Genomic DNA, 18779 nt, shown 5'->3' with positions numbered 1-18779 from the left:
AACCATGTGTATATTCCATCGGAATTTATCTGTCTGAATTTCCACGAGCCAAAAATTGATAGCATGTTCTCAATTTTCCAGACGGAAAAACTTTCTATCATTAATTCCGATTGTGTGTATGCAATTCCGACACGCCAAAAATCACGCATGCTCAGATTCAACTACGAGACAGAAGCTACTGACTATTGAACTTCCCTTTTCTAGTCCCGTCGTAGGTGTTGTACGTCACCGCGCTATAAACAATCGGAATTTGATGTGACAGTGTGTAGGCAAGACAGCTTGAGCCGAATTCCGACGGAATTCCATCAGGAAAACCACCAGAGCTTTTTCCGACGAGAATTCCGATCGTGTGTACGCGGCATTAGAATTCTTCTAGTTCGGAGAAGAGAGTTTTGCAGTGGGACAGTGATAATAAAAATGAGTGTCTTTCTTTCTAGATAGCCATCAGTCATCCATTTACAGATTGTTGAAATGCAGATAGAAAGACAGGAGGAGACTGAAAAAGAGGAGGGGAATTGATCTGAACATCATCTGCATTTATGCAATATTAGTGATCATACAAAGAGGACAAGTGGTGATATACAGTAAATAGTAAATAGTTCTGAGCTAGGGAGTAATTATTTGGAGTGATCTGACAGAGAACATGTATTAGCGTACACCTCAAGCAGCCACATGAGAAAAAATTATTAAAAAAAAGAAAAAGATATTCCAGGGACAAAGAGAATGCAGATTATGCCATGTGAAAAATACAGCCCTGACTATTAGGAATGCATGAAGAAAATGTTGAGGAGAGGATAGACTAGAGTCATGGTAATTTGAGTGAGAAGGCAGAGAACAGAGCTGTTTATATGGATTGTAATGGGATAGTTGGGTACATTGAGATGTATCTGTTTTCTAATTCTCTTGTTGTCTGTATTTTAAGTTGGCATTGTTCCTCCACGGACAAAGTCGCCAAGCGATGAAGGATCAGTGACAAAACAACTGGTAGTAATAAGAGGAGGAAACCATGCATCAAACAGACAGATCTCAAGGGTAAATCAAATTTTTATGTTTTCACGCCCCTGTCGCTGGCAAATTTATTTTTCAGTATGTAATTAAATGCAGAGTCGTGTGGAAGTGGGTTTAACCAGAACTTAGAATGATTGCCTTGTTCCGTAGGGGTCCTAAGCTGATCATATATGTTCCTAGACTGAATAAGAGGTTTGTACCCCTGCATAAATGTCAATTTTCAACAGTAAATTGGAATACCTTATCCAGAGAGTACTGAATATTCTAAAACTGATCTGCACACAAATCATATTTCTTAATTATACATTAAGGGACACAGTGAAGTATTCAGATACTTTTAATTATACTGCTGCCTTCGGGAGATTGAGCACTGGAAAACAAAAGAACAGCCCAGCATAACCTTTCCGCCTCAATTTTTTGCTAATTTCCTGCAAAATCTTTTCTTCTTTTTCTCTAGACATTTTTTTATCTAACAAGATTCTACAGTTCTTGTAGAGCCACTGGGGCTCATTTTCTGCTTTCTGGATTGGCTGATCATCAGCATAGCCTAGCCATGTCCCACTGTAAAGAGGAAGCTGGGGCGGATAATAAGGCAAATTCTGAACTCTTGACTCTGCTTTAGATCTAGGGCTGTCGTGTGGTGGAACCTTGTCCATAAAGACTCCTTAGGGGGTGTTCCTGCCAGGAGGACAAAGTCTAGTTGGATGGGGCATTTCCTCTGCATCCTACCTACCTGCCCTAGAGTGTCCTACTTGGAGGGAACCACCAGTCTTAAGGGCCACTGCTGGGTAAGTCAGGGCTTTTAGTAACATCTTAAATAGAAATACTGGGGAGTTTTCCACACTTTTTTTTTGTAGTATCTTTGTAAAGTTACAAATTCCAAATATAAACATACAATAACTAAACCAGAAATAGAAATGGGATTTTCAGTACTTGCCCAGAAATATTTTAATTGAACACTTCTCATTCATGTATACAGTATATCAAATCAATAACAATATTTTATTACAAAACCGCTTGTAAAAGAAAACAATTAGTTTGCAGAAAAATACATCCAGAAAGATATATTGACAAACAAATGTCCAAATTCAGACACCAGTCAACACATTTTTCAGATTTCTGTATTTTCTGGATTGGACATTACTTGACAGAAAAACAATCTACAAGGATGAACACAGTTATTAAGTATAATACAAACAAAAGAATAACAAAACACCCAAACTCAATATATACCAAATTTGATATCACTCAGTTATATTTATATTTGAGAAAAAAAATTAAAATAGCTGTCCGCAAAAAGGAAATAAAAAAACTCACCAGTTATGCCCCCTTTCTAGATGTAGTGCAGCAATTCATTATTAAAAAATATTTTCTAGATAAAAGTTTGAGATATGGGCCACTTCCTCTTCTTTTTTTTTCAAAAGAAATATATACTTTTTTTTTGTTTTGTTTTTTAATTTTTATCTTGTATCCCCTTTTCTGTTTGGGGCACATGTATGAATATGTTGAAAGCTGTAATTTAATATTTAAAGTAGATTGTGAGCTGCCTTTTGTGTGTATGTGTATATGTTTGTGTGTGTGTATATGTATATGTATATATATATTGTAAGGGATCTTCCCGGGGTAGGGTGAGTTGGGACACAGTTCACAGCAGACTTGGAATTTATAAAGCAGACCTTGGCGTTTATTTGTGGTACAAACAGTCCAACAAACAAAATATACGGCAACACCGTGCCTTTTAAGTACAACAGAAAAAAAAGATAATAAAAAAAACAACCTAGCCCGGCTGGGCGCTTACTAACAGGTTCTTCTCACCTATCTGACACCTATAAACACAGCGTCTTTCGCCTGGATATCGCAGGGTGGGTTTTAGCTCCAGCAGTGGCTGCGCTCGCAGCTTCCTCCAACACACAGACTGTTCATTTCCCTGGCTGAGAGCGAGCACCTGCAGGCCCCGCAGAGACTTTACCTTCCCAGGCTAATTAGGATCAAAGCTCACCTGATCCAAAACCCAGAACTGGATCGGGGGGTGTGTGTGGAATGACAGGTCCCTCTACCAAACCTACCTGCCATTCCATATAAACCCAGGCCCGGCAAGATTAAATAATAACTCAGCAGCATATTGCTGCTGAGAAACTGATCCATCCTGGACTTACCATCTCACACTGTGTAGCAACCTAGGTGAGATGTACACCCCCTCGACCACTTCTCCAGTGACATGTCTACATATCCCCCCCCTCTTTTTCAGACCGGAGGGCTGAGCCTTTTGTCCCCACAGACAACTTACCCTCGACAATGCGTCAGCATTTGCCTGTAACTTCCCTGGCCTGTGTTCCACAGTGAAATTAAAGTTTTGTAAGGACAGAAACCATCTAGTCACTCTTGCATTTCTCTCCTTGTTTAACTTCATCCATGTTAGGGGGGCATGGTCTGTCACCAACTTGAATTTCCTGCCTAGCAAGTAATACTTTAAAGATTCTAGGGCCCACTTCACTGCCAAACATTCTCGCTCCACAATGGCATAATTTTTCTCGGCCGGGGTTAGTTTTCTACTCAAGTACGTCACCGGATGCTCCTCACCATTCACTACTTGTGAGAGTACTGCACCTAAGCCTGTGTTAGAGGCATCTGTCTGGACCAGAAATTCTCGCCTGAAATCGGGGGTAACTAACACAGGTGGTTGGCACAAGGCAGACTTAAGGCTTTGGAAAGCCTTCTCGGCCTCTGGGGTCCACGTGACCATTGCTGTCTTTCCTCCCTTTGTCAAGTCAGTTAGTGGAGCAGCAACTGAGGCAAAGTTCGGCACAAATCTACGGTAATAACCTGTAATACCCAGGAAAGCTCTAATCTGTTTCCTTGTCAGGGGTCTAGGCCAATTCTGTATTGCCTCAATTTTATTTAGCTGTGGCTTAATCAATCCTCTCCCAACAATGTAGCCCAGATATTTGGCCTCTTCTAGGGCTAGAGCACACTTCTCAGCATTTATGGTCAACCCTGCATCACTTATGGTATCCAACACGGCCTGTACCTTACGGAGGTGACTTTCCCAATCAGGGCTAAAAATGACCACATCATCGAGGTAGGCGGCTGAGTAATCCCGATGTGGTCGCAGAATCAAGTCCATCAACCTCTGGAAAGTTGCAGGCGCTCCATGTAACCCGAATGGCATCACTACATACTGGAATAGCCCCTCAGGGGTGGAGAATGCAGTTTTCTCTTTAGCCTCGCCAGAAAGTGGAATCTGCCAGTAGCCCTTTGTGAGATCGAGGGTGGTTATGTACCTGGCGTTACCTAACTTCTCAATCAACTCATCTACCCTGGGCATAGGATAAGCATCGAACTTGGAGATCTCATTCAACTTTCTGAAATCGTTACAGAACCTCCAAGTTCCATTGGGCTTTGGGATTAGCACAATCGGGCTGGACCATTCACTCTGTGACACCTCAATTACCCCCAGATCAAGCATACGTTTTACCTCGGCAGATACGGCTTTCCTACGTGCCTCCGGTATCCTATAGGGCTTTAGGTTTACTCTGCTTCTAGGCTCAGTTTCAATGTGATGATGGATGAGGTGGGTACGCCCTGGGAGGTCAGAGAACTTGTTTTTGTTTTTCTGTAAAAATTCCTGGGCCTCTTGTTTCTGTGACACTGATAGAGTATCACCTACCTTGACTGGAGGGATTGGTGGTGACAAATTATTAACAGTATTTGTCGCCACCAAGGATTCCCTGTCTTTCCAGGGCTTGATCAAGTTTATGTGATAAACTTGGAAAGGCTTCCTTCTACCTGGTTGGTGCACCTTGTAGTTCACCTCACTGATCTTTTCAACAATTTCATAAGGACCTTGCCACTTCGCCAAGAATTTACTCTCAACAGTGGGGACTAGTATAAGGACCCTATCGCCTGGGTTGAATGTCCTGATTCTTGCGGACCGGTTGTAAATTCTAATTTGGGCCTCTTGAGCTCTCTGGAGGTGTTCCCTTACCAGGGGCATTACAGTGGCTATACGGTCCTGCATTTGTGCTACATGCTCAATAACACTCTTGTATGGGGTGGACTCATTCTCCCATGTCTCTTTTGCAATGTCCAGTAGACCCCTAGGGTGACGACCATAGACCAACTCGAATGGTGAGAACCCTGTGGACGCTTGGGGCACTTCCCTAATAGCAAACATGAGGTAGGGTAATAAATGATCCCAGTCACGACCATCTTTTCCCACCACTTTCTTCAACATATGTTTCAAAGTTTTATTAAATCTCTCCACCAATCCGTCCGTCTGGGGGTGGTATACAGAGGTACGGATGTGTGAGACTTTAAATAGTTTGCATAATTCCTTAATCAGTTTTGACATAAATGGCGTACCTTGGTCAGTTAGGATTTCTTTGGGGATCCCAGTCCTAGAGAACATATAAAACAACTCACGTGCAATTGTTTTAGATGCAGTGTTTCTTAAGGGTACAGCCTCAGGATAGCGGGTCGCATAATCTATGACTACCAAAATATACTGGTGTCCTCTAGCTGACTTTACAACGGGACCCACTAAATCCATGGCAATACGCTCAAAAGGCACCTCTATAATAGGGAGCGAAACCAAAGGACTGCGAAAATGTGACACTGGGGCACTAACCTGACATGTGGGGCACGACTCACAGTATTTTTTAATGTCATCATATATCGCCGGCCAAAAAAACCTCTGGAGAACCCTCTCTCGCGTTTTGTCAGTCCCCAAGTGTCCCCCAAGAACATGGTTATGTGCCATGTCAAGCACCTGACGCCGGTACGGCTTAGGTACCAGAAGCTGTTCCACAATCTCATCCTTAATCTTATTGACTCTATAGAAAAGATCATTAGTCACCGAAAAATGTGGAAATCTTTTTTCAGCATCTGGTTCCTGAGGTACCCCATTCATAACAGCAACCTGCTCTCTCGCATTTTTGAGAGTGGGGTCCTGTAATTGTGCAGCGCCAAAATTATCCCTAGACACCTCTAAGTCTAGTATATTTTGCTCAGTGGGAGGAGCCTCCTCCTCCCCAGCCAGGACCTGCAAAGGAGAACAATCATTTTCATCCTGCACACTTCTATCATTCACAGGGGACAAAGCAACCCCCTTAGAGGTATCCTCACTCCTTTTGGGGATTTTTCTTTTTTCCCAGAGAGCCCAGAATAATGGAAAATTGCGCCCCAATATTACATTATGCATGAGGTTTTTAACCACACCCACTTCATATTGTACGGTGCCTTGTTCAGTCCCGACTTTAGACAGCACTATAGGGTACACTTTTGTATCACCATGTATGCACACAACACTCATATGCTTTTTAGACTCTAAGTCCCCAGCCACCAGGCTAGCATGCACCAAAGTTACGAGGCTTCCCGAGTCCATTAACGCCTCAACGGGAAGGTCATTGATTGTAATATTGCAGATTTGCGGTTCAGTCTCTAGTCCAGGAACTGCAGCACAAGATGGTTCCGCAAATAGCGACTGACGCCGGCTAGCGTCACACTCCATGGGTTCAGTGGTAAGAGGGCAATGGGCAGACACGTGTCCCGCCTCATGGCATCTCCAACACTGGATAGGGCCTGGTCTCTTTGGCAAGGAGTCCTTTTTAGAGCCCCTTAGCCACCCGGGACCATCACCAGTCTTTTGTCCCTGAGACACCACTTGAGCCCTTTTCCCTCCATCAGCACCCCTCCACACTCCCCCAATAGATGGAAGTCTCTTACCAGCTGACGGCACAGATCTGGCGCTCCGGGGAGGTGAAGATGCTGCAGGAACATCACGGAGGTAGTCCTCAGTCGCCTGGAACCTCTCCACAAGGTTGACAAGTTCGTTTGCATTCTTAGGATCACCTTGTCCCACCCAGCGTTGCAGGTCAGTAGGAAGTGCTCGGAGGTAGCGATCCATCACGACCTTCTCTAGGATTTGTGCAGGAGTAGAAGTGTCCGGCTCCAACCACTTTCTTGCCAAATGGATTAGGTCATACATCTGGGACCTCGCTGATTTGTCCAGACTGTAGCTCCAGTTGCGTACCCTCCGGGCACGGACTGCAGTAGTAACTCCTAGTCGGGCAAGTACCTCCTCTTTTAGCCGAGTATAGTCCTTAACCTCTTGCTCACTGAGGTCATAGTAGGCCTTTTGAGGTTCACCTGTTAAATAGGGCACAATTACCTCTGCCTACTCAGCGGCTGGTAACTTCTCTCGCTCAGCCACGCGCTCAAATACTGTTAGATAGGCCTCAACATCGTCCTCAGCAGTCATCTTTTGCAGTGCTTGCTGCACAGTCCTTCTCCCAAAAAAAATCTCTGGAGCGGCTCCCTCCACTGTGGGTGGATTAGCAACCACAGGCGCCTCTCGATTTACTATCAGGTGCTCGATAAGTTGTTGTTGGCTTTGGCGCAAAGCTTGCAACTCTTCCTTATGCATCTGCTGTTGTGCAGCCATGGACTGTTCATGTCGTCTATTGGCCTCTGTCTGAGCCTGCTGTTGTTGCAAACTCACTTGCATAAACTGCTTCAGCATCTCCTCCATGTTGCTGGACTGTTCTTGGAGTGTAGTTGCAGCTTTCACCCAGGACATAAGCAGCTGTAGCCAAGTCTGTCCACACCATTGCCCCTAGCAACCGTGTTGCCCGCATTCTCCACCAATTGTAAGGGATCTTCCCGGGGTAGGGTGAGTTGGGACACAGTTCACAGCAGACTTGGAATTTATAAAGCAGACCTTGGCGTTTATTCGTGGTACAAACAGTCCAACAAACAAAATATACGGCAACACCGTGCCTTTTAAGTACAACAGAAAAAAAAGATAATAAAAAAAACAACCTAGCCCGGCTGGGCGCTTACTAACAGGTTCTTCTCACCTATCTGACACCTATAAACACAGCGTCTTTCGCCTGGATATCGCAGGGTGGGTTTTAGCTCCAGCAGTGGCTGCGCTCGCAGCTTCCTCCAACACACAGACTGTTCATTTCCCTGGCTGAGAGCGAGCACCTGCAGGCCCCGCAGAGCCTTTACCTTCCCAGGCTAATTAGGATCAAAGCTCACCTGATCCAAAACCCAGAACTGGATCGGGGGGTGTGTGTGGAATGACAGGTCCCTCTACCAAACCTACCTGCCATTCCATATAAACCCAGGCCCGGCAAGATTAAATAATAACTCAGCAGCATATTGCTGCTGAGAAACTGATCCATCCTGGACTTACCATCTCACACTGTGTAGCAACCTAGGTGAGATGTACACCCCCTCGACCACTTCTCCAGTGACATGTCTACAATATATATATTATTTAATATAATTATAAAATTTATTCTACCATTATTCTTTTTTTTGTCATGGTGTGTTTTGTTTTTTGCTGTGTTTGATGGATGTGTTTTGTTTTTTCTTGAGTTGTGTTGGTTTGTTACTTTGCTATTAGACCCCTTTCACACTGCCAGCATTTATAGAGCCTGAAAAAAGCTGCTCTATGCACTTCACTGTGAAAGCCCGAACTCACTGCTCCTCCACCACTGCTCCCCATTGGAATCAATGGGGCAGCGCTGCGATACCTCTGGCAAAACACTGCTCCGGTGGCACTTTGCGGGTGGGTTTGACCCCTTTTCGGCCCTATTGCCGCTTTACTGTCAACGCCCCCCCACGGCTTGGTGTGAAAGGGCTCTTATTGTGTGTCTTTGTCTATTGTTTTTTTTTTTTCTGGGTGCTTTTTTTTGTTAGTATCCTCCTGGATTGTGCATCCATTTGCCTGGAGTGCAAATGGAGAACGGCTGACTTCCACGTATGCACTTCTGGTCCAGGGCGGAGCCCTACAGGGCCATGCTGTTTTTAAATTGTGACACCGGGTGTAGGGGGATGATCTCCTGTCCATTGTCACAGGGAGAAGGGGGGAGAAGAGGCTGAAGCTAGAAAATGTTACAAGTTCCACCCTAACATGTAACATGTTCCAAAGCTGAACCTTTAACACTGGAGTGTTGGCTGCAAAACCTTTCGGTTATTTGTACTGCATGTGTGCGTCCTATTTTTATGGGGCATACACAGATATACTTAATCTTTCCCACCATCTCCTTCATTCACACCCACACCACTATCCTTCAGAATGTTTAGGAAGTCACAGATGGCATTAACCCTTCTTGCTTCAGCAGCATGAGTACCCTCTCCTCCAAAGTCAGTGTCTGAATTCCCTGAGGGTTGTAATTGCTTCTTTACATTCAGCTTTGGATAAGGAGGATTAGGGGAGAGAAGCCTGAACATGTCACCGGCAAGGAGCTCATGCTAGGAGTTTCAGGAACACCCCATCCAGTCCATGTAGAGAATCAACCACCCCTGCTATCCTTCTACCCCCTTATTGTGTGTCTGACGGTGGATGTGCTGTCTCGCTGACATGCTGAGGATGTGCCTGGCCACCGGCTGGGTCTCCCGTGGCAACGCTTGAACCTGTGTAACATCACGCCCCTGCCTGGTCCTGGGTACAGTGTGAGGGTGGGACCTGGACGTGGAGGGGATGCCCGGCTGGAGTACAGAGGAACTCAGAGGGGCTTGGTCGGCAGCCGACAGTGGCAGTGCATCACATAAGCCTAGTAGTCACCTGAGAAGTGCCAAACGGATCTGGACCAACGAATAAGGAGGGAGCCAGTAGCAGAGCTTAAGGTGCAGGAGTGTTCCAGCAGAGTTACACAGACAGAGAAATGCAAGACCCAGCAAAATCTTCTGGTAGAGCAGAGCTAATGGTGGGAACAGAAAGCCACACACCCTTTCCAAGATGTGCCACAGAGTGTAACAGAAACAATGCCCCGTCGGGTGATTATAAACAAACAGGGAATCCCTGGACATTGAAAAGAGAAAAGCCTTACCAGACCCCCATTTACCGGGAGCGGTGAGTTATTTACCTTCAATTATCTTCTGAGTATTTACAAACTGTGGACTCTTTTTTTCTGTTTTTCCTGTTTTTTTTTTTTTTTTTTTATTGCATTCGCTTGTGATTACATGAAACATCAGAAGGTTATATTTATAAATTCATTATATATATATATATATATATAATATATACACACACACACACACATAGGCGTGTGCCGGGTGTGCCTGGGCACACCCTAATAACCCCGTACTGTCTCCTGAAATTTGCCCCAAAATGCTGCATCCAAGAGAGTGTGTGTCTTGGATGCACAGGCAGCAGATCGTGAGAATTGTCAGAGCTGTTCAGTGTATGAAACTGCCAGATAATGACACCGCATGCAGGGAGAGACACCAGCTGTCAAAAGTCAGTGGTGATGTTGGGGGTGGGCAGGACCGAACGGCCAGCCAATGGGATGGGGTCTGGGTAGGCCGCTACATTTATGTGGCCCCGCTCCCTCTCTGAAGCAGCTCAAACATTGGCTGGTGTTATAGCGCTTGATCCCGCCCACCCCTGACTTTGTGGCTAAGTTGTAAGCAGGGGTCAAGTCCTGGTGAAAAAAGTGTGGGAACTCCCACCCAAGATCCACTCCCACACCAAAAAAAAAAAAATGATACGCTCATATGCACGAATGCTTTAAAAGTGGTATTTTTCATCCAATTTTCGTATTGTGTGTATGAAGCTTAACTGTTAGTACATAAAAAAATAAAATCTTCAATAAACATAAATGGTAATTCTCTGAATAATCAGCATTCATTCAATTGTGCTTCCATGCAAATGTGAACATCATGTTCTGATCTTTATTGGGGAATTTTATTTTGTATATAGAGTGTTTATGTGGTGAGTTTACACTTTTCATTGAACAGAGTTTGGATAACACAGGATTAAACGGAAAGGTCATAAATTAACTGCACATTATCTGGACAGAATGCTTAGGCAGATAGTGATACTGCTTAGGAGATGTACAGTGGTGTGAAAAAGTGTTTGCCCCCTTCCTCATTTCCTGTTCCTTTGCATGTTTGTCACACTTAAGTGTTTCGGAACATCAAACCAATTTAAACAATAGTCAAGGACAACACAAGTAAACACAAAATGCAATTTGTAAATGAAGGTGTTTATTATTAAAGGTGAAAAAAAATCCAAACCATCATGGCCCTGTGTGAAAAAGTGATTGCCCCCCTTGTTAAAACATACTATAACTGTGGTTGTCCACACCTGAGTTCAATTTCTCTAGCCACACCCAGGCCTGATTATTGCCACACCTGTTCACAATCAAGGCATCACTTAAATAGGAGCTGCTTGACACAGTAAGGTCCACCAGAAGATCCTTAAAAGCTACACATCATGCCGAGACCCAAAGAAATTCAGGAACAATTGAGAAAGAAAGTAATTGAGATCTATCAGTCTGGAAAGGGTTATAAAGCCATTTCCAAAGCTTTGGGAATCCAGCGAACCACAGTGAGAGCCATTATCCACAAATGGCGAAGACATGGAACAGTGGTGAACCTTCCCAGGAGTGGCCGGCCGCCCAAAATTACCCCAAGAGCGCAGCGACGACTCATCCAAGAGGTCACAAAAGACCCCACAATGACGTCCAAGGAACTGCAGGCCTCACTTGCCTCAGTTAAGGTCAGCGTTCATGCCTCCACCATCAGGAAAAGACTGGGCAAAAATGGCCTGCATTGCAGAGTTCCAAGGAGAAAACCACTGCTGAGCAAAAAGAACATCAAAGCTCGTCTCAATTTCTCCACAACACATCTTGATGACCCCCAAGACTTTTGGGACAACATTCTGTGGACCGATGAGACAAAAGTGGAACTCTTTGGAAGGTATGTGTCCAAGTATATCTGGCGTAGAAGGAACACTGCATTTCATAAAAAGAACATTATACCAACAGTAAAATATGGTGGTGGTAGTGTGATGGTCTGGGGCTGTTTTGCTGCTTCAGGACCTGGAAGACTTGCCGTGATAAAAGGAACTATGAATTCTGCTGTCTACCAAGAGATCCTGAAGGAGAATGTCCGACCATCTGTTCGTGTACTCAAGCTGAAACCAACTTGGGTTCTGCAGCAGGACAATGATCCTAAACACACCAGCAAGTCCACCACCGAATGGCTGAAGAAAAACAAAATGAAGACTTTGGAGTGGCCTAGCCAAAGTCCTGACCTGAATCCTATTGAGATGTTGTGGTATGACCTTAAAAAGGCCGTTCATGCTCGAAAACCCTCTAATGCAACTGAATTAGGACAATTCTGCAAAGATGAGTGGGCCAAAATTCCTCCAGGACGCTGTAAAAGCCTCATTGCACGTTATCTCAAACGCTTGGTTGCAGTTGTTGCTGCTAAGGGTGGCCCAATCAGTTATTAGGTTTAGGGGGCAATCACTTTTTCACACAGGGCCATGATGGTTTGGATTTTTTTTCACCTTTAATAATAAACACCTTCATTTACAAATTGCATTTTGTATTTACTTGTGTTGTCCTTGACTATTGTTTAAATTGGTTTGATGTTCCGAAACACTTAAGTGTGACAAACATGCAAAGGAACAGGAAATGAGGAAGGGGGCAAACACTTTTTCACACCACTGTATGTTAGTTGGGGGGGCTGCAAACTCTGCAGGGCTCCAACACACACTTGCTGCTATTCCAACCCTTCACATATTTCCACTTAAACTTCCCTCCTGGCATCAAACTTTGCCAGGTATTGTGCTCAGCTTACCACCCAAATTGATGTTCCTTCCTCAGCTCACCTCTCTCCCTGCATGTCCTGTGAGCAGAATAGCTGTGCTCCTCCTCTGGGTTCTCTCATCATATGGCACTTAAGATAGAGGAGAGGGAATTCAGTGGGACACACAGAGCAAGTATGCAGGAGACTGGGGGGGGGGGGGGGGGGAATCAGGAGGGGCCAGCGAGGAGGAGCTCATCACAGGAGGTCTGACTAAATACAATCTCTTAGCAGCAGGGACCTGATCTACCTGTCATCTAGCTGTGATTGATAGGTAGATCGAAGCGGAAGCTGTCTTGGGGCCCCCTACTGGCAATGCCTGAATGGTCAGGTGTGCGGCACTTACTATTGCGAGCTGTGTCGGCAGTTGCTGGTGTAGCACCTGCCACACAGCTGGCATACTTCAAAGTCTTGCAAGACATGGCTGCTAACAGGAACTGAGTTCCTGTTGTGGAAAAAGTACAGGAACTCCGTTCCCAATTATTGGGCTTATTCAGAGAAATGTATCGGCCCACCTAGACCCATCCTGTTGGCTGGTAATTGGTAAGTGTTCAGTCCCGCCCACCACCGACATCACCACTGAATTTTAACAGCTGGTCTCTCTCCCTCCATGCAGTGTCATTATCTGACAGCTTCATACACTGAACAGCTCTGGCAATTCTCACGATCTGCTGAATGTGAAACCCCCCCCTCTCCCCTGTTCTGTGCCAACCAATTCTTCCTATCAGTGCCAAACAATGCTGCCTATAAGTGCTAGTGCTGCTTATCAGTGCCAACTAATGCTGCCTATCGGTGCCAGTGCTGCTTAGTGACAACCAATGCTGCCTATCAGTGCCAACCAGTGCCAGTCAGTGCTGCCTATCAGTGCCAGCCAATGCTGTAAATTAGTGACAACCAATGCTGTCAATCAGCACTGACAATTAGTGCCCATCAGTGCTGCCTATCAGTGCCAACCAATGCTGTCAATCAGTGCCTAGCGGTGCCAATCAGTGCTGACAATTAGTGCCCATCAGTGCCTATCAGTGCTGCCAGCCAGTGCCCGTCATTGCGGTCAGTCAGTGTCCATCAGTGCTGCCTATCAGTGTCCATCAGTGCTTCCAATTAGTGCTGCCTATTAGTGCCAATCAGTGTCCATCTGTGCTGTGAATCAGAGCCCATCAGTGATGCATATCATTGCCCATCAGTGCCATCTATGAGTGCCCACAAGTGCTACCAATCAGTGCCCATCAGTGATGCCTATCAGTGCCACCTATCAGTGCCCATAAGTGCTACCAATCAGAGCCCATCAATGCTGCCAATCAGTGCAGCCTATTAGTGCCCATCAGTGCTGCTTTAGCAGGGATGGTGGAAACCCCTCTACAGATAATTGCAATACAAATTACCTTCAAGTGCAACAACTTTTTAGTTGGGAGGTTCACACCATTATAGCACTTTGGAATTTTATTTTTTAGAATGTTACACTTAATTGTATATGTTTTTGTTACGGTTATAATGTTACTTATTGCACTTGAAGTTAATTCCCCATCACCCCTGCTAAGTCCATGTCTTTATGGACCTTGCTTTGTGCAATGGTGCATAGTCATATTGGAACAGAAAGGGGCCATCCCCAAACTGTTCCCACAAAGTTGGGAGCATGAAATTGTCTTGGTATGCTGACACCTTAGGCGTTCCACTTTCAAGGCGTTCCACTGGAACTAAGGGGCCAAGTCCAACCCCCAAAAAACAACCCCACACCATAATTCCCCCCCCCCCCCTACCAAATTATTTGGACCAATGCACAAAGCAAGGTCCATAAAGCCATGGATGAGCGAGTTTGGTGTGGAGGAACTTGACTGGAACTTGGTGAATTTGAGTGAAGACTGTGAGCCAGGCCTTGTCCAACATCAGCACCTGACCTCACAAATGCCCTTCTGGAAGAATGGTCAAACATTCCCATAGACACACTCCTAAACCTTGTGGACGGCCTTCCCAGAAGAGTTGAAGCTTTTATAGCTGCAAAGGGTGGGCCAACTCAATATTGAACCCTATGGACTAAGACTGAGATGGCATTAAAATTCATGTGCGTGTAAAGGCAGGTGTCCCAATACTTTTGACTATAGCTATATACATACATATACACATGTATGTGAGCTTGAGCTTTCTGCTGCAGGCCCCAGAAGGTGGGAATTACAAAGCAGCCACTGCGCCACATTCCCGCTCGGCGTTCAGGTGGGCCGCTCTACTCTCCTCTTCTCCTCCTCCTCTGAGGACTGACTGACTGCTGTGACACTGCACACGAAAGGCTGAGTTGAGGTAGGTCAGACAGTGTATGTAAATGTCAGTGTATGTGGGTCAGGCAGGTCAGTGTAGGTAGGTCAGTGTATGTAGGTCAGTGTATGTAAATGTCAGGGTATGTAGGTCAGTGTATGTAAATGTCAGTGTAGGTAGGTCAGTGTATATAGGTTAGTGTAGGTAGGTCAGTGTATGTAGGTCACTACCGTCAGTGCATGTAGGTCAGTGTATGTAGGTCACTACCCTCAGTGTATGTAGGTCAGTGTATGTAGGTCAGGTAGGTCACGGCCCGGCCAAAAAAAAGCCTGCGTCACGTACACCAACACCATCTCCCCCCCCCCCCCCCCCAGTGTTTCCGGCCTTGGACTTCGGGCTGAAGTCCCTGGTCTTTTTGCCACCTAACAACGCCCCTATGGGGAACCTTGCGGAGCAGGAAACCACATAAAGCAAGCAAATGAGAGATGGAAGTAGAGCTATAAAGCTCTACAGGGGGGCAAGAGCTAGTTGTATGAAGCAGAGAGGCGATGGATAAAGATATAAGATAAAGAGGAAGAAAGAAAGGTGTGTGGCTGGAGAAGAATAGATAAAAAAAGTTATTAACACAAAAGTTGAATACGTTGTGGTAGGATTAACGAATAAAGATTTAGATGGGTCTAGTGCATCAGGCTTATTCCACCCTATAAAGTGTTGTAGTTGTGCAGCGAAAAAGTATGTCTGAGCATGGGGGACAGCCATTCCTCCTTGGTCTTTAGGACATTGTAGGGTAGTTAATTTTATTCTGGATCTAAACTGTGAGTCTATACGTTGGAACCAGTACTTTGGTATCCAGATCAGTGCATTATGCAGTATATACAGCAATTGTGGGGCCCATATCATCTTAGTTAAGTTAGTTCTCCCTGTGACTGACAGTGGCAATTTGCACCAGGTAGCACACTTATTTTTACATTTCTAAAATAAAGGTTTTAGGTCAGCCACGTCAGCCTCAGAAGAATTTACCCCCTTCCTGACCAGAGCACTTTTTGTGATTTGGCACTGTGCCGCTTTAACTAACAATTGCGCGGTCGTGCGATGTGGCTCCCAAACAAAATTGACGTCCTTTTTTCCCACAAATAGAGCTTTCTTTTGGTGATATTTGATCACCTCTGTGGTTTTTATTTTTTGTGCTTTAAACAAAAAAATAGCAACAATTTTGAAAAAAACACATTTTTTACTTTTTGCTGTAATAAATATCCCCAAAAAATCTTTAAAAAAAAAAAGGTTTAGGCCGATACGTATTTTTCTGAATATTTTTGGTGTAAAAAAAATCGCAATAAACGTTTGATTGGTTTGCACAAAAGTTATAGCATCTACAAAATAGAGGAAAGTTTTATGGCATTTTTATTGCTATTTTTTTTATCGTGACTGCGACATTATGACGCAACACATCAGATAATTTTGACACATTTTTGGGACCATTGGCATTGATACAGTTATCAATGCTAAAAAAATTGCATTGATAACTGTAAAATGTCACTGACAGTGAAGGGGTTAACCACTAGGTGGCGCTGTAGGGGTTAAGTGTGTCCTAGGGAGTGATTCTAACTGTGGGGGGGGGGACTGTGTGTGACACGTCACTTATCAGCGCTCCCGATTACAGGGAGAGCTGATCAGTGACAGTGTCACTAGGCAGAACGGGGAGATGCAGTTTACTTCCATGAACGCGGCCACAGAGCTCCTTGAGCCGCCTCTTAAAGGGCAATATACAGGTATGTTAATCTGCCTGTACGTGCCCTTCTGCCACAGTATATCTGAGTGAGACGGTCGTGAAGCGGTTACATGAGAGTTATATACACAGTTATATAGTCTTTGGGGTCTTTTGTCACTACTATTCCTAAATATCTAAAGGACGTGACCACTTGTATCCTGAACACACTATCAGGCAACGCTGAAGACAGATCATCCAGCGTGAGGAGCACTGACTTATGCCAATTGATGGCAAAACCGGAAAACTCCCCAAACAGCTTGGTGACCCGCATAGCAGCAATAAGTGATCCAGCCGTATCTCCTAAGTACAATAGGGCATCCTCAGCATATAGCAATGTTTTATCTTCCCTATGGATCTGCCTAAAGCCTATAATGTCTGATGATGATCTGATTCTAGCTGCTAAGGGCTCAAGTTTAAGTGTGAAGAGCAGGGGTGACCATGGGCACCCCTGTCTACTACCCCGGAACAGTGTAAGGCCTTTGATAATGAGTCATTTATTCTAATCCTTGTTGTTGGTGCTGCATATAGAAGTTTGATCCAGGATATGAACCCCATCCCCCAATCCGAATTTAGTCAGCACTGCCCAAAGATAGTTCCACTCCACGCTGTTAAGTGCCTTGGCAGCGTCAAGTGAGAGAACCGCTCTATTACCTGAATTCTCTATTGAGAGTTGAATATTCAGGAAAAGCTTCCTGATGTTACGTGCAGTGGACCGTGCTTGGATAAAGCCAGACTGCTCTACATGGACCAGTCCAGAGATGACCTTTGCTAGTCTTGTTGCCAGTACTTGTGCCAGCAACTTGATATACGAGTTAGGCAAAGAAATGGGTCTGTATGAGTGTTGGCTGTAGGGGGTCCTTACCCGATTTAGGAAGCACCACCACCACTGCCTCCCGCATGGAATCTGGAAGACGACAAGTTTTAATTGCACACATTAAATATTTCTAACAGGCCTGGTAGTAGGGTTTCACTATATTGTTTGTAGGTTTCTATCGGTAGCCCATCCATGACTGGGGCCTTACTATTGACCATTTGTGACACAGCCAGTGAGAGTTCCTCCATTTTGAATGGGGCATTGAGCATTTCCACTTCCTGTTCTGTAGCTCTTGATATGAGGCATTGGTCCTGGAATTGGGAGAGTGCCTCCTCTGTGGGATTCACTTTAGATGTGTATACATCTTTAAAAAAAGTCTGTGAACACCGATGCAATTTGGGCTTGTTCACTGACTGTGTCTCCAAGCGGGGTCTGTATGGAGTCTATATGTGTAGTTCCCTGCTGTGCCTTAGCTATCCCTGCCAGGAGGTGACCCATATTTTCCCCTTCATTAAAGTAGTTTTGTTTGGTAAAGAATATCTTATTTTCAGCTGCATTGAGCGAGACCTGTTGCAAAAGTGCCTGGGCCTCTAGCCATCTGCCTTAAGTGTCTGCTGTCAGGGCCTGTATATATTGGGCTTCTGCCTCATTAGCGTTAGCAGTGTTTTCCCATTCTTTGGTTTTGGTTTTAACGGTAGAGATCTGCCTTATGATAAGACCCCACATATGGGCCTTTAATGCGTCTCAGACAACCGTGGGGTTGGCTGAACTTCGGTTGATTTGCAAAAATTGCATAATCGCCTCAGGAATGGGGTCCAGTGCTGGGAATAACGCACACCAAAAGGGATTAACTTTCCAGGGTCTATTCTGTTTCTTCTGGGAGAAAGTAACTCCTAGGATAAGAGGGGAGTGGTCTGATATATTCCTGGGGCATAAACTGCGTCAATCCTACCCTGTGCCGCAGCATTGCCCAGGCACATATATATGCGTGAGAAACAGCGGTATGAAGCTGAGTAGCATGAGAAGCTTTTCACCCTTGGTTTCCTTTCCCTCCATACACCACTCAACCCCAATTCACTAATCATGTTGGCAAAGGGAGACAGTGGCAGCTTTTGATGGGGCACAGTGGCAGCATTTGATGTGTCACAGTGTCAGTGTTTGATGGGCACAATGAGGCTGAAATTGATGGTTTCTTTTCAAAATTCTTCAGTTTTTTTGCGCCTCCCAAAGATTTTGAGCACCAGCTGCTACTGCTAGGTAGCATGTCACATGCACTGGGGACTGGAAAACACCAACTTAGGATGGTGAAGAAATGGTACCAATGTCAACTAGTGG

At 45.0% G+C, this 18779-nt stretch overlaps 1 protein-coding gene across 17 annotated transcripts in view; it reads left to right on the top strand.

Moving 5' to 3' along the window:
- Positions 1–18779, top strand: part of PLEKHA6 (pleckstrin homology domain containing A6) — a 1584742-nt gene that overhangs the window by 1093723 nt on the left and 472240 nt on the right. For all 17 annotated transcript variants that reach the window (XR_013274469.1, XR_013274470.1, XM_077481247.1 and 14 more), the window contains one exon: positions 923–1032. Coding sequence is in view for 15 of the 17 variants with exons in the window: in XM_077481247.1 (XP_077337373.1) it covers positions 923–1032 (110 nt within the window). In the remaining 2 variants the exon portion in view is untranslated. The remainder of the gene's footprint in view (positions 1–922; positions 1033–18779) is intronic.

This window comes from Lithobates pipiens, unplaced genomic scaffold, assembly GCF_037356315.1.
Source record: "Lithobates pipiens isolate NorthernLeopardFrog02 unplaced genomic scaffold, aLitPip1_a1.2 Scaffold_16, whole genome shotgun sequence".
NCBI classification, from domain to species: Eukaryota; Metazoa; Chordata; class Amphibia; order Anura; family Ranidae; genus Lithobates; species Lithobates pipiens.
The sequence above is the reverse complement of the archived record's forward strand: the minus strand, read 5'-3'. Positions and strand labels throughout refer to the sequence as shown.